Source organism: Tubulanus polymorphus, chromosome 2 (assembly GCF_964204645.1).
Source record: "Tubulanus polymorphus chromosome 2, tnTubPoly1.2, whole genome shotgun sequence".
Taxonomy (NCBI): Eukaryota; Metazoa; Nemertea; class Palaeonemertea; order Tubulaniformes; family Tubulanidae; genus Tubulanus; species Tubulanus polymorphus.
This window is the reverse complement of record NC_134026.1, coordinates 24,893,951-24,916,484: the sequence shown is the minus strand read 5'-3', so window position 1 is coordinate 24,916,484 and position 22,534 is coordinate 24,893,951. Positions and strand designations below refer to the sequence as shown.

Genomic DNA, 22,534 nt, shown 5'->3' with positions numbered 1-22,534 from the left:
TAGAGGGCGCTGCTTGAAAAACAGCCTTTTCCAGGCATAGCATTTTTCGTGTTAAAAGAGCTATTTATGATATCTCAGAATCCTCGGGCATGAAACATTAATGTGCGTTACAAAAAGCATTAAATTCTAGACCCTCTCAGAGTCCTGTCACATTTAGATTAGCATAAGCTTACACGTGATTAGTAGTGATCGTGAGGCGATAAACACAAATATTCAATTAAATTTATTGACTCCATCCATACCACCACAGTCCACCAGTCCACACCATCAAATTGTGACAAGCCCCTGTGACACACACGTCTCTTTAGACGACAATTACAACTGTGCCGAACTGTTTTCCCAAACGGTACCTCTTAAATAACAGTAACAGACCATTTTATTTATGTTATCAAAATGCCCCTACTACTACTAAACAGTACAATCTTGTAGAGGTAGCTCCAGTACTACACTACAGCCTAGATCATGCCCCCCCCTAATCCCCAACACATTTCTACAGCCTTGTAGTTAGTTACCTTATCGTAGCCTTGTAAAACTACTAAAAAATAGACTGAGATCCTGCTTTCTTTATCCTAGGAATAGTATGATTCTCAAATGATACAGTTTGTTTTGGCTTTAATGGCTAGACTACGCTAATTAGAGTGTGAAACCTTATCATATCCTATCATTACAGAAATTTCACAAACATGAGTACATCAGGCTCTACATTAAGTGTGGCATCAAAGGTTCCATTTTCTGAACTTGCTGGTTTGCTGGAAAGGATAGAACGTTTGAGTGGCCGAAGAACTTTGGAAACAAGGCGATCCATCCTAAAAGAATTTGTAGTGAAATGGCGATCGTTTCATGATAAATTGCATGCTGATAATCCTAATACGGTGTGTATCTTTGAATTACTCTTTCTCATCGTGTAGGCCCCTTATTCAAGATTTACTATTGTCCTAATTGCTTTCATTTGTAGGCTGATTCATTTTTTCCGGCTTTGCGATTACTGTTACCTCAGCTGGAAAAAGAGCGTGTTGCTTATGGAATCAAAGAAGTATTTATATAGAAATTCATATCGTCTAATAGATTAGAATTTTTTCGGTGTATATGTGTGACATACATATTTTCAACACTTATAGAATACTTTAGCAAGATTATTCATTGAAGTGCTGTGTTTGAATAAGGAAAGTCCAGATGCTCAAAAGTTACTGAATTACAAAGCCCCAAAAGTTGCTAAAGGGGTAAGCTAAAACTGTGCCATAGTGCTATTCTGTAGGGCTCATAGTAGATTATGATTCTTAAACTACCGGAACAATCTTTAATTCAATAGGCTGGAGGGGATTTCGCAAGCGTTGCATATTTTGTTTTGAAAAACCGTTGTCCTGACAAAGGAAAGTTGACGATAGAAGATGTCAACGAGTGTCTGAATGGAATTGCAAGTGGCAATGCGAAAAAGAATAAAGATGCCGTACGAAAACACATTCTCAAACTTCTGAAAGAATCATCGGCCTTAGAACAGAAATGGTTAATTCGTATGATAATGAAAGAACTGAAGTGTGGAATAAGTCAACAGACAGTGTTTAGCGTTTATCATGAAGATGCTGAAGATTTATATAATGTTACAAACAGTTTAGAGAAGGTATGATTTACGCGTATGTAATGATATATGTAAGTTATATGCTATTTTTGTTATTCAGCATTTTCAATCATTTATCCTCTACTGATGTAGGTGGCAGTTCAATTAAAGAATCCGGCAGTTCGACTTCATGAAATAGGAATAAGCATGTTCTCACCATTTCGTCCAATGCTTGGTGAACGCGGCGCTCCCAGTAAGGTTGAAAAGTTAATGGATAACAAAGAATTCTATGTTGAAACCAAATATGATGGTGAAAGAATGCAACTTCATAAAGATGATGCAATATACAAGTATTTCTCTAGAGGGTAGGTGAATTAGATTGTCAAATTTGCCTAAAGATTAATGCACTGCTCCAGAATTGAGTAAATAGGAATTTTCTTGTGGCTATTTTTCAATCATGAATCAAAATTACTTTAGGGGTAATGAGTATACAGCTACCTATGGTTCATCTCCATATGATGGAAATTTTACGCCGTACGTACATTCTGCATTCCTCCCAAATGTGAAAGCATGTATTCTGGATGGAGAGATGTTGGGTTACAATGCAGAAACCAAAACATTAGGTCAGTTTACATTTCAATGATTTCTGCTTGGTTTACTGCCTCATAATAGTTGATTATGTAATGTATTAATATAACAGGATCAAAAGGTGAAAACTTCGACATCAAATCCAAAGATATAAAGGATTATCAGCCATGCCTTGCAATTTTTGACATCCTTTATTTGAACGGAGAGGTCCTTTCAAACAAGCCTCTCAGTGAAAGAACAGATATATTGAAGGAAGTTATAAATCCAATCGAAGGCAGGATATTTCTGTCTGAAAGGAAAATCGCCAAAACAAGGTAAATGAAGCTTACGGGATAGGTGTTTGAAACAGTTTTATTGGCATTAACATGCTGATATGAATGGATGTTCTCTCTATTAGACAGGACTGCGCTGATGCTTTGAATGAAGCAATTGACAACCGTGAAGAGGGCATCATGATCAAAAGTATAAACTCCATATACAAACCAAATACTCGAAGAGGAGGCTGGTTTAAAATAAAACCCGAGTACGTAGGTGGTTTAATGGATGAGTTAGATTTGGTGGTGGTTGGAGGATATTTTGGAGGTGGACATAGATCTGGTATGATGTCACATTTTCTGTTGGCAGCTGCTATTCCTCCTGCTGCTGGTCAAAGCAAACCAACTGTGTTTCACTCTTTTTGTAAGGTATGCCATTGGAATATATGCTTATGATTATTGGTTACAAATGATAAGGCTCTATACTCGATTGGAATACGGTACTCATTTTAGGTTGGAACTGGCTACACACGAAGAGAGTTGTATGAATTTAACCGGTCATTGGCAAATCACTTGCAGGTTTTCGATAAAAAGAACCCACCAACTTCTATCATATTGGCATCAGGCTTTAAAGAAAAACCCGACTTGTGGATTGAACCTTCAAAATCATATATATTGCAAGTAAGTAGAAAGATATTTCTATGAACTACTATTACCTGTATCTGATAAATGGAATAATCGGGCAGCCTCTGTTTTTGATTACTCAGGTGAAAGCGGCTGAGGTGATTGACAGTGAGAGGTTTAAAACAAAGTGCACATTAAGATTTCCAAGAGTTGAAAAGATCCGCTCTGATAAAAAATGGTATGACTGCATGACAACTGATGATATTGAACAGTTGCGAAAGGTTTGTGCTGGAATCATTTCAATTTTAGAATTCTTGAATGTTGTTCGGAGTTACGCGTAGGCCTAGTTTATATGACTTTTAAATTGTTGCTTATTAAGAAATCAGAAGGTAAATTGGCCGCTCACTATGCTGGTATTGAAGAGGAAGAACCAAGTAAGAAAAAGCGTAGGGTTATCCAACGCTCAGCGAAGCCAACTGTGGCAGTCCAGTTTAGGGCCACTGATACATCCACTGTTCTACAGGTATTTGAAGAATTCTGAAAGTAAAAGCTGAACGTATTTTATTACTGTATTTAATGTAATCACTGCTTTATGCTGTAGGTTTCTGAGATGTTTGCTGGTAAAGAGTTCTGCATTGTAAATGGTTCAACAGCTCACACAAAAGCTGACCTTGAAAAGGCAGTTGTAAAATTTGGAGGGGAAATTGTTCAAAATCCTGGTATATGTACACATAGTCATTCATTTTGAAATCCTCACAATTTATTCTTACTTTCTGACTCATTTATGCATGTATATCCTTTTCTTTTTCTAATGATTCAGATGTAAAAAGTACTTATTGCATTGTGGCTGAAAAGGTTGTTGTTAAAGTTAACAATTTCATCAAGACAGGCTGCTACGATGTTGTCAAAGCATCTTGGCTGGCCAGATGTGATGGAGCTAAAAGATTCATACCCTGGTAATAGAAAATATATTTTACTGTGGAATATTGCTTTGAATGATTAGCAATATGTAACAGTACCCATTCTTGCAGGACACCTTTAGATATGATTTTCACTTCTGCAAAAACTAAAGCGCAATTTGCTCTTGATTATGACAAGTATGGAGACAGCTTCTTCGATGACACTTCTGCTGAACAGCTGGAAATTGTTTTTAAAGAAATCAGTGAACAGGTAATGTATTCCCATTAATCATGAATAACTGCAGGCCAGAGTCATGAACAATATAAGAGAATAACACTCTGTGGTGTTTTTCTTTTCCAGGATAACACAGAGAAAGTTAATTCTGAAATGATTGCTTCGTTTGAAATGGAATATTTTCCAAACGAATCAGAGTTTGGATTATTTCGATTGTGCAGGTAAGAAAAATATGTGTCCATTGGAGATCGAGAACCTATCAGTAGAATCCTTCACACATTTGTCAAATTATTGTATTTGTAGAGTATATTTGGACAACAACCTGGTAATTGGTGATAGTACAACTCACATTAAGGATTCGAGTCTCGATCTTCTTGGACTAGAAATAAGATCGTATGGTGCTACTGTGGTGGATTCAATAGATGAAAAAGTATCTCATGTTGTTGTAGATTCTGGGTAAATGTTCGCTATCAAAGAGCGCAGTATTCATAAGTTACCCTAAGCATATAGCATATAGTCGCATTGTTTATTGTTTGGATTTTTTCAGTGATACCGAAAGAGTGCACGAACTAAGAAATCTATCAAAGTCCCGTGAGAAGATGTTTCATCTAGTGACTGAACGATGGGCTTATGATTGCTTAGAGAGTAAAAGTCTAAAGACTGAACGTTATTATGGACCATGAGAAAACTGTCATCAAACTTATTTTTAAAGGATTTGTTATTGTGTTGATATTCTATATTTTGTATAGAGATTATATCTTATTTCATTTTATAATAAAACACGCTCAAATTAGATTCCAGTTGTCCTTGTATCTACGATTTATCTATTCATCTTTTCATGAATATAAATTCTACATGTAACCCCTGTTGACCTCCAAGAAGATGACATTTATATGAGCTCGTGGGAGGAATTTGTCGGTTTCCAGCGCAAACACAATCTGGTTTCTTTAAAAGGGTTCGATCTGTACGCAATCGGAAATCGACGCAGTGCGAAGAGAATGACATCGGATTTAACAATTGCTAAGTCGAAGCATTAAAAAAACTGGCAAATTTGATGTTCAACATATGACTGACATAAGGATAAGATAACGGTCGCCGAATCTGATCAGTTTTCTTTGGAGAGTTACTGAATTCCGAAGGTTATTGCAAAAGTATCAGCAGAATGACCAATGAAAGTTTAACGGTAGACCTCTACCATAGGCATGCCAATGTAACTGACCTACCCAGCAATGGAAAAAATCCTACCAGTAGGGACTTGAGAATTGAGAACTTGTTCTTAACGGTAATGCTAAAAACCCGAAGTTTACAATATCATCTATCGTGCAGGAACGAAGTAACGTAGACTTTACAGACGGTCTCTGTAACGATTAGGCGTGAGTTAGATCGGATTCATCCAAATTAAAAAAGACTCATTTTACTAAATTTTTACAACAGATTTTTTCACAGAAATATTCACGAATTTCCTGTCCCAGTAAAAGATATATGTAGAAATTGATTGCATAGTTACAAACCTGGAACTTACTGAATATATCGTAGAGCAAAGTTTTTATTTTCATAGAAATTGGTAAGAAAACAGTAATGCAGGTCGGAAGCGTAAATACTGCAAATGCGAGTGAAACTGTTACAAGCATTATTGTTGTACGCTTTGATTTTGTAGATTTTTTATCCGACAAAACAATGCGTAAACCCCTGAATAACTGAAAGATTATAACAGAATTTGAAGTAACGATCAATATCAAAGGCAGAAAAATGGCGAGGACGAGACATGTTAGAAATATAGTGATTTGGTCAAATAGATTATAGTAACATCCAAAGAACTTGTCTGGGAAATAAATAGTGACAGTAGGTAGAAGATATAGGATCAGTGTATTCATCCCAATAATTATTAATATAGCAAATCTTGCAAATGTAGGTGTGCATACCAAACGAGACTTGAACGGGAAGAGCACAACTGCCGCTCGTTCTAGCGATATAGCTACTATTAGCCAGGAACTATTACATGCTGCAAGTTGCGTGATAAATTCGTAGATTTGACAGCCGATGACGTGATACATCACATAGATCGGACCGATGTCAACGTACAAGAGAAGAAATTGTACTACGGGCATCAGGGCGAGATTGATGCAATGGATAGAATCAGTAACAGACAAAACGACAAGATAGTTAGCGTACGATAAACTCCGGAATTTGTGACTTATCATTATTAAGAAAGTAGCCGAATTTCCGAAGGCTCCCAACAGAAACAAGATCGACAAAATGACCAATGATGCCGAACGGTAGCTCCCAGACTTGATTGCCACTGACATGAGAGCTTGATAACTATTGTACGGTCGGCCAATCGGCACTGTGAGATTCATGATTCAATTACTGACAACACTAAAACGTTGATAAGCTAGCGTTCGCGTTAAATTTATTTTCCAATGCCTTGCATGCATACTCTGTTGTGGTTGGTCAAACGTAAATTGACGAACTATAAGATGTTTAAAAACGTGCACGTGTTAAATTTATTTTCTAATATGCCTTCTCGTCAGTATTGGAAAATGAATTTAACGCGAAAGAAATCCACATTATCATTAATGTAATGTCACATTGTATTCATGTGTTTGGGTGAATTTTGAATTATATCTTTCGCATTATTTGAAATATCATGCTGCTACGTGTAGGCCTATATATCTGAAAATCAGAGAAAAACTCTCGAATTCACAAATGTTTTTAAGAAAAACGACTCGTTTACTCGTGAATGCCAAGAAAGCGTTTTAGCTCACGGTAATTCTAGGATCCAGGCCGGCCATTCGTTGGGGTCATTCTCCTATAAGCCGTTAAAGCCGACTTATTTACTAATTCAACATCATCAGCATCGACGGATCTTTTGAAGGCTTTTCAGCCTTATTCGCTTCGTGGTCGCTTTGTCACCTTTGCCGTAGGCCTATGACAGTCTAAGATCCGTCCCGCAGTCAGGTTCAACATCTACGCTTTCGATTTGAAAATATCGCGTTGAAGACTTAACATTTTTCCTTGTTCTAAACGTACTTAATCATCTATCACAATGTATGAAATAACACTAATTCAATTGTCTAAAATCAAAATTTATTTGTATTTTTTCGGAACACGCGGCGGTTTCAACTGGCCGAGATAACTACCTCACATGCACGAGGAAAGCGGTCTATTTGAGTCATTGGGGGAAAACCCACTAATACCATGCATTCACGATAATTCATCATTCATACTGTTATCACAGAATCCCGTCAATAGACAGATTTTCATTTTTTAAAAACTCCTCGATTCAATTGAGGGGAGATGAGGCATTTTTAATTACTTGGAGCACCGATCCTCTGAAATTCTGCCAAAAACTTCATGCTTACCACTCATAATTTAAAAAAAAAACAAATTGTTTTCTTTAATTTTGATACTCAACTGGAGATTAAACGGTACACCATGTAAATTTAGGAAAGTCCATATTAGAATTTCGTTTCTTGATGTTCCAATTTACTCTTATCCCAATTTTTGATTTTGGTCAGAGTATGGCGGTATCAAATCATGCGTACAGGGTCAGTCTGTCCATGAGGATACTAGTTGTGATAAGTCAGACAAGTCATGATTAGGCATTAAAGCAATGGTTAATCCACTCCCTATGCCGGTGGCGAATCGGAGGCCGGGATCCCGCCCGGTGCGCCATTTCGAGACTTTCTTTTGTCCGAAGGACAATAACGTGGTACAATTATCAGAATTAGTTTATCTTAACTTAACATTGTTTAACACTAGGATCTAAATATAATATATCAACCACTACGACCGGGTGTACCGAAACTGACTTTGGCTAAGGCCCGCATCCGCTCAGCGATGTGCCGTCTCGTAGTCCGAAGTTCGATCCGAAGTTCAAGACTTGCAACTAACCATCTCCACATTGTATTGAATTGATATTATATTAGTATCAAAAGCATCCATCAGCAGATTTTGTCTAATATCTAGCCTTCCAAACCCCGCACATCGGCTGGTATTCAGACCACATATTTGCCTGCCCTTCCATCCCATCCAACTTAAATTGTTTTAGTTTTTGATCAGATGTTGGCAAAGAAGGAAAAAAAGATTTAATTTTTCCGGTTATCATCCTCCTTAAAATATTACCGAGATTGCCCGTTTTGCTGTTATGCAAGCAATGGCTGTGGAACCTAGTTTTCAGGCTTCAGAATCTGAAAATTTTAAAGCATTGACTTCAAAATTGGCTTGTATGGTTTACCGAGATGACGAGCGATTCAAGAGCAGTTTGAATCAAATATTGGACCAACTAAATGCATTAGAATATTCCATGAAAATTGTGGTTGAGTCGGTACGTTGATGGTTGATATAGGAACTGTGCCAAGCTGTTGAGGGTCCATTTAGTCTGAATAAAGTTCTGTACATTTACTTTTTCTAGGATGCTTATGGTGCCCTCTGTCAGTGTTGTATGCTTATTCCAGTAAAACATGAATTATTGGTGACGAAAGCCTGTCAGTTAATCGGTAATCTAGTGTTACGACAACAGGTTTGTTAATTCTCTTCATATTTGTGAGTTTTTAAAATACCTGTCATAAAGACCTAGTAGCCTATAAAGATTGTTTTTGCGTTCTAGATTCCATTAAATCAAAGTACATTTGACCTCTTGTTGGAGTATCTTGTCGATGCATTGCACAACTGCCATCCGTGGGCCCTGCCTGAAATATTAAGAGCTTTGGGAGCTATCCTTTATGAAAATGGCCCAAGAGCTCACAAGGTAATATAAAACTGAAGAAGGAACATCTTCATGTTTTAGTGATGGACATAAGAATATTTTGTTATTTGTTTATTTAGTTCCATGACGTTCTTATTGGTGATAATGGTATTTTAATACAACTTGTTGATACAGATGTCAAAGATGAAGATATCAGACGTGGAGGAATTCAATGTATGGAGAATATATGTATGAGGTATATGTCCGAGTAATCATGCTGTTCATTATTACTACCTGCTGGATTTACAGAAATAATTGGCTCCACGCATCATTCTCGTTGTTTCTCTTAGAACTGCTGGTCCAGATGTTTTAGCTGATGCTTTTGTTCAAAGTTGTTTCCATAAATTTGTGGATATATTGCACACCCCAAAAAGTGTTAAAACAGATGAAATAACGTTCTGTAGAGTAAGTTGTCTGATTCATGGGAAAGCCATCGGTAAGTGTAAGAGATTAAAACAGTTTAAATTTTATTCCAGTTGATTGTTGCAGCACTAAAAGGCATCAATAACATCTTACTATGGCATAAGACAGCTCATGTTGATTTAATTGGACAATTATTGGCAGCACTCAAGGTTAATATTAGATCACTTTTACATCATAAGATAAATACAGTAGAATTAGTTTGATCATTTGGTACCATCCAAATTCATCTGGTTTATGGGAAATCTGAATTAAAAGTAATTTTCTTGTATATAATCATACAAATGGACTTCAAATATTGCCCGGATTAGCCCAAAATCATTATTAAGACGATCTGGATTAAGCCAGTTTGACTGTATAATTGATTAGATTATTGATCATACATTAATTGGTATTGTACATAGGTTTACATGCTGTATGGTTTGCCTGGACAAGCTGCCTCCATTGCTTCATGTCTGCATCCATCTCCATCGTCAATTCTGCCTGTCATAAAATCTAATACTGAGCCAACGAAACCAACAACCTCATCTGCTCAATCGAAAAACACCAAGAAAAAACCTAAGAAAAAGCGCACCAAGAAATCAAAGGAGGAAGAAGATGAAGAAGAACAAAGTGTTCCTTTGAATTCAGCTACAGATATAGATATCGATCATTCAGTTGATTCATGGAATCAGATCAGCAGTTCTGAATCTGAGGTTTCTGATACGGAAGGTGGCCAAGCATCAAAGCTCAGATCTGTCCAGGCTAAAGTCAGGCATACTTCACTCATTTGCCTGCATAGTGTCACTAAGGTCAGATATTATCATAAAAGTAATGCTGCATCAAATACAATTACATGTACAAATAAAGGCTTTTGTTCTGTTTACGTAGGTTACGGATAAAAGATCTATGTCTGGTTATTGGTCACATTTCTTGCCTGATGCTCCTTCATCATCTGTAGTACCAACTCAGACTCTCTTTACTATAGTATTAAAGGATATGAATGTCAAAGTATGTTTATTTGTTATTAATACATTCATGTGAACACTCTAGATGCTTATTTCCAGTAATTTCATTAAATTCAATCTTAGGCTCGAATTGGCGCTTTGGCTGTGCTGACTGCATTGTTAGATGGATCAAAGCCATTTTTAGCGGCTGCTGATGATAGGTACGTACATAAATTAAAAGCGACGCTGTTTAAGAGGTGACAAATTCAGGAGATATCTTTTAATTTTTCAGTAATCAAGGTCGAACTGCATTTACACCATTTTCATCTACATTAGGAGCCATGATCAAAGAAATACACCGTTGTCTTCTGCTCGGACTTAGTTCAGAGAATGCATCATTAACTATTACACAATTGATAAAGGTCAGCACAAATGATTTAACTATGACTATGACTAACTGCATGTATACGACAATTCTAATTCTGATGCTTGTTTGCAGTGTCTTTCCACATTGGTACAAAATGTTCCATATCACCGATTGAAACCAGGATTATTGAGTCGAGCAGTTCGACAAGTTAAACCATTTCTGCATCATAGAGGTAAATTGAATTTCATGATAAAAGTATTGTAGAGTAGTCATGTTCATAACTCGTTGTGATGAAATTGTTATGGTTGTATTTATAGATCCTAATGTGAGGGTCGGGTGTCTGACATTCCTGGGTTCTGTGGTCAGCGTTCAGGTGCCATTAGTCGAAGTATGTCATATTGTCCAAGCTTCCAGACCAGCCACTGGTGAAAGTAATAGTTATACACCGAAAGGCAAAAATTCAGATACCGATATAGATGCCAGTCAAAACCAGCCGGCAACCTTAAATTCAGGAGAAACAACTCCAATCAGAGGGTCATCTGGATGCAGTACACCTACCACAAGTTCTCGAGATAGTGGTTGTAGTAGTTGGCTTGTCAAACTATGCATAAATAGTGTTTTAGCTGAAAACAACTCTATGAATACTGTTGAAGCACGTCCAGTGCGACTTGAGGCACTCCAAGTTCTCAGTAATCTGGTGAAAGGATATTTTCCTACTGTAAGGTATGTTGTCTTCTTCACAATCTTTATTGATCATAGATGTCATTCTAATGACATACCTCACATTTCTGAGCTCTTATGATATTGTAGGACTGCAAATTTATTAGATAATTCTCACTTCAGGGATGATTTTGCTGTGCTTCGAGATGTAGGTGTGAGCTGTTTGGAAGGTAAAGAGCCTGCTATTCAGTTGCATGGAGCTAAGGTAATTGCACTTAATTACTGCTGTATTTTCAGTGAAATTCATTGTATATACATGTATATATACTGGTACTCACTTTTGATTTTAACAGTTATTAGAAGAATTGGGAAATGTGCTGTTACCACCTACTCCTGATAAAGAAAATAAAAAGTTGTCTGGTATAAATGAGGATCTGGTGAGTGTTCACTCTAACTGCTTGACTCGAATCGAATTTACTTTTAGTTTAGTTCGATATCGGCCAAAACTCCATTCCTTCTTTGGGAGAATTTTTCTCGACTGTGATCTGAATTATGGGATTTTGACTAACATCATTTTGAAGTGCCTATGAATGCAGAAAATGTTGTGGGCATATATTAACAAATGCAGAGTTGCTTCAACATTTGATAAAACTGTTTATTTACAATACAATATAGAATGAAATTAACGCATGAGTTAAGATCGCTGGTGATAAATGATATGTCCATTGCCAGCTCCCATATAACTGCATTTGGCAGCGCGTAAGAACGCACCTTAGAAAATGTTGCGGGTAGTTCTAGAATAAGAAAGGTTATGCTCATGGAAATAACCATACGAGTTGCCTTTGAATCACCTTGTAATGTTTGTTGCGAGGACGTGCCGGCTAATTTCTGGCGTTGTTTGAATTTTATGTAGAGTGCTACAATAAGGGCTGTGTTAATTATGAGAATTGTTCCACTAGGAACTACCAATCTAAAAACTGGATCTAATAGTTTATTACATAATAGGTATATTTTCTTATACTTAGAAACAAGTCGATTGTTTGGGCCGTGACAAGGATCTATGTAATCTTCTATTTTAAGGGTAAAAATGAAATAAATTGGCCAAATAAAAAACAGCACAGTAGCGAGGATGATGATACGGTTCATGCGCTTTTTGGTCCACCAATTAATGGCCTTTAATGGGTATAATATAGTCAGCAATCGTTCTATCTGTATAAGAACTGTCAACCAGTTTCGTTGATACATGAATCCCATACGTATCATGTGAGTTCCATACACAAACATTTCTGGATAAATGTTGAAAGGGTCGATGAAAACTTTATCACCATAGTTCATGTAAAACAGGAAATATCTCAAAGTGTCGGACAGAAAGTGCCCGATCAGATAACCGATGTCAGCCAGTGCGAGACATTTTAACAGGTGTATGGAAGGGTGTGAAGACTTAAGCTTGGTAAAAATTGTGATGATTAAAGAATTCATCACCCATCCGGCGAGCATGATTGGAGTTAATGCAAACATATTGATATAGAAGCGACCAGACCACTCGGCGTACTGCTGAGCACATGCCTCTTCACGTGTAACGTTTTTAACTGCATCCATTTCTTAACGTTTTTACAACATCCTCAGGAAATGCTGGTATATAATATTTGTAGCACTTAAACACGCGTTAAACATGCAGCGGCTCATCTTCCCTGTTGAGGGGATGGGTTTTCATGCATTCATTCTGAAGATTGTTGCTGCTTGAAAACTATCTTGTACCTTCATGCTCAACTTCTGAAGTGGCAATGCTCAGCGCAATGCTCAGCTCAATTAGTTTTTTCCCTCGGTATCAATGGCAATTGATTGTTGCACTTGTATATTACAATAATGATAGATAATGATACCAGGCATAAGATAGCTCAATCAAAGTCATAACACACTGAGCAGATGGGATCATCGATCCATTAATGAGTAGTGTATTATTCTGCCCTAAGGCTTCCCATTTTCTAGTGATAAAGCAAATAAACAAGGGGATATATACTTACATTTATCTTGCAACGTAAAACGCATTGGATCTTTATCTTCATCTTTTTTCCTCTCATTACCTCTTTATCTTAGCTACATAAACTCCTCCAAGATTGGGCATATTTTTCTTTGGCAATTTTTTGCATTCACCTGACAATGAGCTTTCACAAAGTAGAAAATGAAAGGTCACGTATCATCTTTGATAATGCTTTTAAGCTGCAGCCTGGGTTAAACAAAATAATATCCTCAAAGTACTAGACCCAGTTTATCCCAAATCAAGTGAAATCTATTAGATTAATATCATTCATAATTTTGTAGGTTTTAGACTTTTGGCAGAGGATATTGAATGGTCCATTACAAGGTGTTCTACAGCATGCAACTCATCAGACACTGAGAGCAACCTGCTGTGATTGTATTTCGACTATTGGTGCACCTATATTTCAACAGTTACCGGTAAGTTATAAGCATTGCTGATCAATTATAATGATCATTATTATGAAACATGGAAAATGTTTTATTTTCAGATTGATAAACGTTTATTGTGCATAACTCTACTACTGGGACTGATTTCTGATGAGGATAAGAACGTTCGTGGAGCAGCTCTTCGAGCTCTCGGAATTTATGTTTTATTTCCTTGTTTACGAGAGGTAGGTATTATCAGAATTTTAATAAACCAGCAGGTCTTTATTTCTGTTGATTTTAAAACATGTGAGCCTTTTGTTTTAATTTGTATTGCTTGTCCTTCAGGATGTGTCATTTGTGGCTGATGTAGCGAATGGATTACTTATTGCAATGGGAGATGATACCATAAGTGTTCGTGCCAAAGCAGCCTGGTCATTAGGCAATCTTAGTGATGCAATTTGTGCGAATAAGTAGGTGTGTCGTATGATAGATACCGCTATTTGTATCGTTGCTGTAACTCAATCTCTGCACTGCTTGTGTTTACCATTGCTTTTTTCAGAGATAATGATGATGAGATGTTTCTTGAGGATTTTTCTGACATGTTGTTGTTGAAAATAATATCAGTGGCGACGAAAGGTAGCCAGGATAGTGATAAAGTTAAATGCAATGCCGTGCGGGCCCTCGGGAACTTATTACGTTACATGCCAGACCGGTGCATAGGTGAGAGGTGCTTCCATTTATGTTCTCACACCATATCGTGTTTATCTATTTATTTATGCAATTTGTAAATTTTCTGATAATTTCATAGAAAAGAGTAATTTCCAAGAAGCTGTCTCTCAGGCTATACAAAGTCTAACAAAAAATGTCGCAACTGGGACAATGAAGGTAAAATTGTGATACAAACATCTTCACAAATAACTGTCCCGGAAAAGGAACATCCTAAACAATTAATATTTGAATTTCCAGGTTCGTTGGAATGCATGCTATGCTTTAGGAAATATGTTTAAGAATGATCTACTACCATTAGGAAGCGCCCAGTGGACAGTAAGTTGTGTTTCATGAAAATCATTCAGACTAGTACATGTACACATATATTTTAACAACTGCATACTGGTGTGTACAACATATATACTGGTACTGTACAAACATGAAAAGTTATCAACATTTCTTTTCAGGATACGGTGTTCTCAACCTTATGTGCTGTTGTTAAAGATTGTAAAAATTTCAAAGTAAAGATCAATGCTTCATTGTCTCTATCAATCCCAAGATATCGGAAAAGTTATGGAAATCCAGAATCATTTGGTAGAATCTGGATTGCACTCGCTGATGCACTTCTCAGTTCAGAAATGATTGAAGACTTTGCAGAGTACAAATATAAGAATAATTTACTAGAACAGGTAAATTTAGATTACACGGTTATTTTATCAATCCAGGGAACTACTTAAGCCCACTGTTTCTCATGTACTTCCTGTGGTCTCTAGTTGATATATTTACATGTTTCATGTTGCAGGCATGTGGTAGTTTGGTACATCTTGCTTGTTTATTAGACACAAATGATGTTCTAATTCTCAGTCAAGTGCTATTGTCTCAGACAGATCATTTGTTGATGTATATGGACAAGTATAAACATATTCTATTGAATTCTAATGCAGCTTCTCTTGAGAAAGGTAAGTTTGTTCTGTTCTTTTCAAATAATAGGTTTTTAGATAGTTTCTTCTTCTAAAACTCAATCAATTTCTGTTTTGTATTGCATTTTCTGCAGAGGAGAAACTGAAACAAGCCTTTGACACAATTTTACGACTTAATGACAGCGTAGGAACTGAGGACAAAATGAAAGGTCTATTAGACATTTTGGCTGTGTGCTTCAAACCATTAGAGAAATGTATGTATACTATTTAGAAGAATCTATTATCGTGTCGAGTATACACTTATATACACTTTAATATTTGTTGGATCATTTATGAATTTTGCAGCATCGGTCGTCATGGATGAAGATGGGCTGGTTGCAAATGATCTTACGTCCAAACGTTCTGGAACACTGTCATTCCGAGAAGTATACGATTAAATCAACCAATACATATCATAGAACCGGCTGCTTTTGAATCATTCAATTTCGTAAATTCAGCAAAATTTCGTCGGAAGTGCTAATTTAAGAATTAAATGGTCCGTTTCTCTGTCGAACCATATTTGTAGATCTGCTCGAAAATTAGCAGACTCGTTCGTTCCGAGTTGACTAATAAGGTGTACATTTAATGTAGAGATTTTCCAGTCTGTGATAAGAATTTTTTTATTTTGTATTATTCAGCTTAAGCGTTCATTGATTGTGTAATCAATAAAGTTTGATATACCAGTAATTAAGAAATGTTCTTTTTATCTGATCTGTCGTGAGATAGCTTCTCTGCTTGTGGTTTCATTTATCCGATTTATGATGTAGGCATTAAAAACATTCCCTGCTTGTCCTCATTGCCCTGAATTAGACAACCTTGATCAAACAACACGGAAAAGAAACTTTCTTGTATTTTGCATTTATTTCATGAAAGTATATTGTACAAAATTTACAGCTATTTACAAAATGAAGCTTAATGTTAAGACTGGTCAGATTTATCCTTGACTTCTTCCTGATTGTCATTTTCATTGTTACAACTATCAGACTCGTCAACTTCACTGCCATTGTCGTCATTATGTTCACTGGGTGTTTCTGAAATCGAGGAAATTATCCCTGCATTATAATTGATGAAACTGAATGAATTGTGCATTAGAAATAAATCCTGATCTTACCATTTTTCTTAAGTTTTTTATTGGCCATCATTTTTGCTTTTTTCTTCTGCCTAAAGAATTGTATATTTTTTTTAGTAAATCAAGTAGCAGGTGGGCCCAATACATAGTGCTGAATCTTAGTTAAGATGTACAGTCCCACCTTTTAGCTCTTTTCTTTGCAGTTTTTTCTTCTGCATTTCGCTTATTTTCTTCCACTTTCTTTAAATATGCCTCATCTTCTTCTTCCTATTAAAGCAAATGTGTAAAAAGAAGAATCAACACGGAGATAGTTTTAAATTTTATACAATCACAATAAGTAAGTTGTAGTAAATTACAATTACAGACCTTTTTTGCTTTTTCTTCTATAAACTTAGTTCGAGCATATTCTCTTCGACGGATTCCACGATAGACATGGAACTCTCCACTACCAGCTCCTGCGCTTGAACCTGTTATTTTGAATAAAAAGGAAATAATAGCACTACGGCTCATCGAAAAAATGATGATATTTCACATCCATTCTTGCAAGATCATCCATTTAGATTGATAAATACTTACCCCAAACATTTCGAATAAACTCAGGTGGTGGCTTAGGAGTTCTTTCCTTTGGACCTTCAGGTATAACCACAGGCTTATCCTAAAATATGTAAGAAGAATTCAGTAAAACTCGCTTATTCGGATCGCCTATTGGGTTTATTCCTATTTTCGCTTATTTCGGACTAAACCATTCCAGTCCCAGGTTTTTCTTTTCTTGAGAGAACATAATTCGGATTTCGTTTAATTCGGGCAAAATTTTCTAGTCCCAGATGATCTGAATTAAGTGAGTTCTATTATGTCAATATTTAGCCAAGCAATTCATTATGGAAGGTGCTGCCACCTAGCCGAAGCAGAGGCTAGAGCAAGGCAGTAAAAAGTAGGATTTTAAGCCTTTAGTCCATCGTCTTGACAAATTAATAGGAGTGAATAGTGTCAATAATTTCTGTACGACACTCACTGGATTTTTCATTAACTTTTCGACTTTAATACGCTGTAAATCAGCTATTTTTTTAGGCACGACTACATTTTTATCTTTCTTGTCAGCCATCTTTAAACAGTGGAGCCATGTGGGGGCAGCACTAGACGGGAGAAGCAATAAGTGATGCGGGCTTTTCTTCCAACCCGTGACAAACTGCCCCACTATGAAAATGAAATAACAACATCACTTCTAAGTTGATAAAATATTTATTTAGTATTTTGTGAATTAGCACCTTAAACTACAAGTGAAATAAGTGTAACAAAGTGTACACAATAAATTCTTCAGTCTTCACTGTCAGCTTTAATATTCTTTTCTTCTTGCTCTTTAGGGGAAACCGTGTCATTTTCTTCCTCGATAATGTCGATAGCGTATTCTGATTGTGGCGTTGACTCAAGAAACGCTTTCTTTTGAACCTCGGTGAGTTCGGCGATAGCCTGGTAAAATTCTGTAAAGTCTACGTAAGGCGCGATTTTACCATCCTCGTCGAGTTCTAGCTTCGTAACGATTTGAGACCGACGTGAAAACGGTTGATTTCCGTCACCGCTCTCGGTTGAATCTCCGGTACTAGTGTACGTCGATCCATACACTGTATTAGTATTTGTATATGTAGAACTTCTAGTACCGATACGTTGCAGCATCAACGAGACCGAGTCTGTATTAGTGTTTTGATGGTCGGGCATAGTTTCCGAATGGGCATCTGAATTTGGATTCATAACCGCCGGGGCGCTAGCTTTTCGAGGATATAGGTGCAAAATTGGATTTTTTCCCGATGTAGGGCTTTGAATGGCATTCGGTAATGGAAAGTTAAAGTTGCGAACTAGAAGAGTAATATCATCTCGGCGTTGACACAATTGCTTCGTTTCGATTGCCTGTGAACTGATCATGTACGTATCGTGATGAAAACGAACAACTTTATCGACTACAGCTTGTGCAACACCATTCAATGTCGATTGAACACTGAACTCTCCGGCTACCATCGCAACCAGATCAGCATTTACATGCTCCGCGCCTGTTGCATCTTCGAGTGATCGGTATAATCCATCAGTCATTAATATCAGACAACGGCACGACTCATCTAGAGGTATTCCACCATTAATTTCAGGTTCAGCTATGACCGGTTCTCTTGAGGCATTTCTAAAATTGGATATTCAAACAATCGAAGTACTGGTACTTATTTGCAATCGATTTTTAGAGGCACAATGTTTATCCTTACCTGAGTAGATCAAGCTCTTTATATCCACCTTTAACTTTCAAACATCCTCCAATACATCGCGTATAAATCTGATTTCCCAATGTTCCATGTTTGAGAATTTCGGGTACATCCAAACCAAGCTGAGATAGTCTATATTGCTCGTCTTCATTATCAATAGCATGATCAGTGGTTAACTGGATGACACGTAGGGTCCCAGATGCATCCGTTCTACACAACAATGCTCGACTGTTTCCTAAAATACATCAAAACAGTCTCAATTTTGCCCAAAGATATTGCAATTTCATACCACTAGAATGGTATTTCCCTTACCAACATTTGCCACATAGAGTTTATTGTTATAAACCAGCGCTACAACTGCTGTAGTGCCTCCTGATATATCCGCTTCAATTTGTTGAATTTTGTTCATGATATCCCCATGTTTATCATACAGTTCTTCAGGGGTCAAGCCCTAAAATAGAAGCATAATAATTCAAAACTACAGCAATAGCAATGTCAAGCCCAGCTGAGGATATTGGCACAGGATCTTATAATAGTAGATTTAGTAGACAGTAATAATTCTACTATTCCAAAACATAATCAATTTTTACAATTCTGCTATTCTAAATAGTAGAAGAGCAGGGTAGAATGTTGAATATTTTGTGAATTGGTAAGGAATGACCATTAATATTCTAAGGATTGTTACGATCGTAAAAATTCTACTATTCCAAAGGATATTAAGAGAGGTTGAGTAGCATAGTAGAATAGTGAACTATATCAATACAATTCAAAGGATAGAAGAAAAGTTGAAAATAATAGACGAATAGTGAATAGTATAGTTGTTGCACCTCTGGTAGTTGCATTTGAAGATTTGCCATCTCAGCAAGATCATCATCTATAGATTCAAAGAAGCCTTTTTCAACTGCTATGAACGCTTGATGTAAAACATGATGAATATCTTCGTCTTCTGTTTTTCCATGAAGTTGATCTAGTAATATTTCTGCGGGTATACGCTGAGCAGCAAAATGTGAGGCACGACTGCCATCATGGCCATCAAATACACCATATAGAAACATGTCATTATCAAGCCTAAAAATTGAGCAAATTCAACATACATTAATGTACCAGTATGATAAGGTGTTAGTGAAATGAATGTTTATCTAAACGAACCGAAAATGAAAGCTTTTATCTTCAAACTCGTGTTCTTCACAGCGTGAACCGTCCTCTCGATAAATTTGATTCGTTGAAAAGCCGACTCCTGACAAATGACAAACAGGAAGGTCATCAGTCCAGCTCTTTGTGTGGTTTTTCTGCAAAAGAAATACAACAATAATTAAAGCAAAACGGGTGGAGGGTGGCGGCGGGGGAGTTAAAATTGGAAAAGATAAGTAGGCCTATGTCGTCCCAGAATTGACCAGTTTGAAACTGGCCATCGACACTATGCACTATATAAGGCTTAAAATGGGACAGAGAAATGCTTAACTTCCCATCAAGTTACAAGTAACATGTAACATTAGGTCGTACTTCATTTTTGGAAAGCCAAAAGGATATTTTCGCGTTGTAACCTCATATAATCTACTTTGCGAAACTGTCAAAGAATGCAAATATCCTAATGCAGTAACAGTCTGAAACCCCTGTGTAAGTCAAAGTGGAATATGTGTAACGCTATGTAACACCCTGTAACAAGGGTGCAACAGGCTGTAATGCCCTGTAACGCTATATGAAACGCCTTGTGAAACCCCTGTAACTCAAAGTGAAATATGTGTAACGCTATGTAACACACTCTAACAATGGTGTAACGAGCTGTAACGCCCCGTAACACCATGTGAAACCCCTGTAACTCAAAGTGAAATATGTGTAACGCTATGTAACGCCCTGTAACAAGGGTGTAACAGGCTGTAACGCCCTGTAACACCATGTAAAACCCTTGTAACTAAAAGTGAAATATCTGTAACACTATGTAACACCCGGTAACAAGGGTGTAACAGGCTGTAACGCCCTGTAACACCATGTGAAACCCCTGTAACTAAAAGTGAAATATCTGTAACACTATGTAACACCCTGTAACAAGGGTGTAACAGGCTGTAACGCCCTGTAACACCATGTGAAACCCCTGTAACTCAAAGTGAAATATGTGTAACGCTTTGTAACACCCAGTAACAAGGGTGTAACAGGCTGTAACGCCCTGTAACACCATGTGAAACCCCTGTAACTAAAAGTGAAATATCTGTAACACTATTTAACACCCTGTAACAAGGGTGTAACAGGCTGTAACGCCCTGTAACACCATGTGAAACCATAGTAACTGAAAGTGAAATATCTATAACACCCTGTAACTAAGGTGTAACGGGCTGTAACGCCCTGTAACACCATGTGAAACCCCTGTAACTAAAAGTGAAATATCTGTAACACTATGTAACACCCTGTAACAATGGTGTAACAGGCTGTAACACCCCATAACACCATGTGAAACCCTAGTAACTCAAAGTGAAATATATGTAACGCTATGTAACACCCTGTAACAAGGGTGTAACAGGCTGTAACGCCCTGTAACACCATGTGAAGCCCCTGTAACTCAAAGCGAAATATGTGTAACGCTATGTAACACCCTGTAACAATGGTGTAACGGGCTGTAACGCCCTGTAACACCATGTGAAACCCTAGTAACTAAAAGTGAAATATGTGCTTTGAGTTACAGGGGTTTCATATAGCGTTATGGGGCGTTACAGCCTGTTACACCAGTGTTACAGGGTGTTACATAGCGTTACACATATTTCACTTTGAGTTACAGGGGTTTCACATGGTGTTACAGGGCGTTACAGCCTGTTACACCCTTGTTACCGGGTGTTACATAGCGTTACACATATTTCACTTTTAGTTACAGGAGTTTCACATGGTGTTACAGGGCGTTACAGCCTGTTACACCCGTGTTACAGGGTGTTACATAGCGTTACACATATTTCATTTACAAGGATTTCACATGGTGTTACAGCCTGTTTCACTCAACCTTTCAGCCTGTTACACCCTTGTTACAGGGTGTTACATAGCGTTACACATATTTTGCTTCTAGTTACAGGGGTTTCACATAGTGTTACAGGGCGTTACAGCCCGTTACACCATTGTTACAGGGTGTTACATAGCGTTACACATATTTCGCTTTGAGTTACAGGGGTTTCACATGGTGTTACAGGGCGTTACAGCCTGTTACACCCTTGTTACAGTGTGTTACATAGCGTTACAGATTTTTTACTTTTAGTTACTAGTGTTTCATATAGCGTTACAGGTGTTACAGGGTGTTACAAATATTCACTTACGTTTCACTATGAAGAACAGGGATTTCACTCATATTTCACTTTTTCCAGATTGAGATGAAAGGTTATATGCAATATCAGGGGCTGACTGCCCATCATATATAATGTTACAAGTTACATGTAACTCGACTAAAAGCTAAGCATTTTGTGGTCCCATTCTAAGCCACTCATGCTATGCACTGCTGAATAACACCGACCGGCTGTAATCGAGCCTTAAGGACTACGAGTAGCCTAACCACTACACACAGATACACTTTAGAAAGTATTTTTGGGAGGGGGGTACGAAAGTGCAATAGCGCCGTATTTTCTCATTATTTCAACAACAAAGCCAGGCACCCCCAGCCCAGTCTCACTCGAGTGGGCTTGCCTCAATGTTGCTACTTTTGTCTTTGAGATTCAAACGAAGCTTTACCATAGCTGATATCCTTGGTGGAGTTGATGCACCACCACCACCTGATGATTTTCTTGGCATCGCCATTTTTTCAACTACAACTATCTGTTATCAGGTTACTGATAAGCAGTAATGCATCAGTAGACAGGAGGCTGACATATTGGTTATGCTGACACAGATTCAATTAGTTCCG

At 37.3% G+C, this 22,534-nt stretch overlaps 4 protein-coding genes across 5 annotated transcripts; 2 read left to right on the top strand and 2 right to left on the bottom strand.

The window, feature by feature from the left end:
* Positions 1-12: 12 nt before the first annotated feature.
* On the top strand, positions 13-4,942 carry LOC141898420 (DNA ligase 4-like). 2 transcript variants are annotated; one of them, XM_074784283.1, is made up of 18 exons: positions 13-102; positions 671-872; positions 956-1,033; positions 1,119-1,220; positions 1,310-1,618; positions 1,709-1,920; positions 2,033-2,178; positions 2,256-2,457; positions 2,541-2,826; positions 2,911-3,078; positions 3,165-3,302; positions 3,401-3,544; positions 3,623-3,740; positions 3,842-3,977; positions 4,053-4,191; positions 4,282-4,376; positions 4,459-4,611; positions 4,703-4,942. In XM_074784283.1, the coding sequence occupies exons 2-18, from the start codon at positions 684-686 to the stop codon at positions 4,836-4,838; spliced, it is 2,751 nt and encodes a 916-aa protein (XP_074640384.1). In that variant the 5' UTR covers positions 13-102; positions 671-683; the 3' UTR covers positions 4,839-4,942. The 2 variants fall into 2 exon arrangements, with proteins under 2 accessions (XP_074640384.1, XP_074640385.1); XM_074784284.1 differs by lacking the exon at positions 13-102 and adding an exon at positions 118-346.
* A 3,115-nt stretch (positions 4,943-8,057) lies between these two features.
* On the top strand, positions 8,058-15,992 carry LOC141898418 (HEAT repeat-containing protein 6-like). The gene is made up of 24 exons (XM_074784281.1): positions 8,058-8,482; positions 8,570-8,677; positions 8,765-8,905; positions 8,983-9,098; positions 9,193-9,307; positions 9,379-9,474; positions 9,727-10,113; positions 10,193-10,312; positions 10,393-10,469; positions 10,541-10,670; positions 10,748-10,847; positions 10,933-11,338; positions 11,459-11,540; positions 11,629-11,712; positions 13,598-13,732; positions 13,804-13,926; positions 14,027-14,151; positions 14,241-14,401; positions 14,490-14,566; positions 14,648-14,725; positions 14,857-15,078; positions 15,192-15,348; positions 15,444-15,563; positions 15,655-15,992. Exons 1-24 carry the CDS (start codon positions 8,303-8,305, stop codon positions 15,744-15,746), a joined length of 3,432 nt encoding a protein of 1,143 aa, XP_074640382.1. The 5' UTR covers positions 8,058-8,302; the 3' UTR covers positions 15,747-15,992.
* A 217-nt stretch (positions 15,993-16,209) lies between these two features.
* Positions 16,210-17,519, bottom strand: LOC141898435 (PRKR-interacting protein 1-like). Its single transcript, XM_074784306.1, has 6 exons — positions 17,430-17,519; positions 16,994-17,072; positions 16,784-16,884; positions 16,599-16,684; positions 16,460-16,509; positions 16,210-16,379 (listed from the first exon to the last, which is right to left on the bottom strand). The coding sequence occupies exons 1-6, from the start codon at positions 17,517-17,519 to the stop codon at positions 16,267-16,269; spliced, it is 519 nt and encodes a 172-aa protein (XP_074640407.1). The 3' UTR covers positions 16,210-16,266.
* Positions 17,520-17,645: 126 nt separating this feature from the next.
* On the bottom strand, positions 17,646-22,520 carry LOC141898425 (TGF-beta-activated kinase 1 and MAP3K7-binding protein 1-like). Its single transcript, XM_074784293.1, has 6 exons — positions 22,363-22,520; positions 19,810-19,949; positions 19,488-19,728; positions 18,973-19,111; positions 18,664-18,895; positions 17,646-18,584 (listed from the first exon to the last, which is right to left on the bottom strand). Exons 1-6 carry the CDS (start codon positions 22,426-22,428, stop codon positions 17,732-17,734), a joined length of 1,671 nt encoding a protein of 556 aa, XP_074640394.1. The 5' UTR covers positions 22,429-22,520; the 3' UTR covers positions 17,646-17,731.
* Positions 22,521-22,534: the final 14 nt, after the last annotated feature.

Excerpts from the sequence above, each read along its gene's own strand:
- LOC141898418 (XM_074784281.1), top strand. The coding sequence starts at position 8,303 with ATGCAAGCAATGGCTGTGGAACCTAGTTTTCAGGCTTCAGAATCTGAA. Across the intron at positions 10,470-10,540 it reads TTAGCGGCTGCTGATGATAG|TAATCAAGGTCGAACTGCAT; the intron begins GTACGTACATAA and ends TTAATTTTTCAG. Across the intron at positions 14,726-14,856 it reads TAGGAAGCGCCCAGTGGACA|GATACGGTGTTCTCAACCTT; the intron begins GTAAGTTGTGTT and ends ATTTCTTTTCAG.
- LOC141898420 (XM_074784283.1), top strand. The coding sequence starts at position 684 with ATGAGTACATCAGGCTCTACATTAAGTGTGGCATCAAAGGTTCCATTT. Across the intron at positions 873-955 it reads ATGCTGATAATCCTAATACG|GCTGATTCATTTTTTCCGGC; the intron begins GTGTGTATCTTT and ends TTTCATTTGTAG. Across the intron at positions 2,458-2,540 it reads AGGAAAATCGCCAAAACAAG|ACAGGACTGCGCTGATGCTT; the intron begins GTAAATGAAGCT and ends TCTCTCTATTAG.
- LOC141898425 (XM_074784293.1), bottom strand. The coding sequence starts at position 22,428 with ATGGCGATGCCAAGAAAATCATCAGGTGGTGGTGGTGCATCAACTCCA. Across the intron at positions 19,950-22,362 it reads CACCAAGGATATCAGCTATG|AAAAACCACACAAAGAGCTG; the intron begins GTAAAGCTTCGT and ends TTTCTTTTGCAG. Across the intron at positions 18,585-18,663 it reads AAAGAGCTTGATCTACTCAG|AAATGCCTCAAGAGAACCGG; the intron begins GTAAGGATAAAC and ends ATCCAATTTTAG.
- LOC141898435 (XM_074784306.1), bottom strand. The coding sequence starts at position 17,519 with ATGGCTGACAAGAAAGATAAAAATGTAGTCGTGCCTAAAAAAATAGCT. Across the intron at positions 16,885-16,993 it reads GTTTATTCGAAATGTTTGGG|GTTCAAGCGCAGGAGCTGGT; the intron begins GTAAGTATTTAT and ends TCAAAATAACAG. Across the intron at positions 16,685-16,783 it reads TAGAAGAAAAAGCAAAAAAG|GAAGAAGAAGATGAGGCATA; the intron begins GTCTGTAATTGT and ends TTGCTTTAATAG.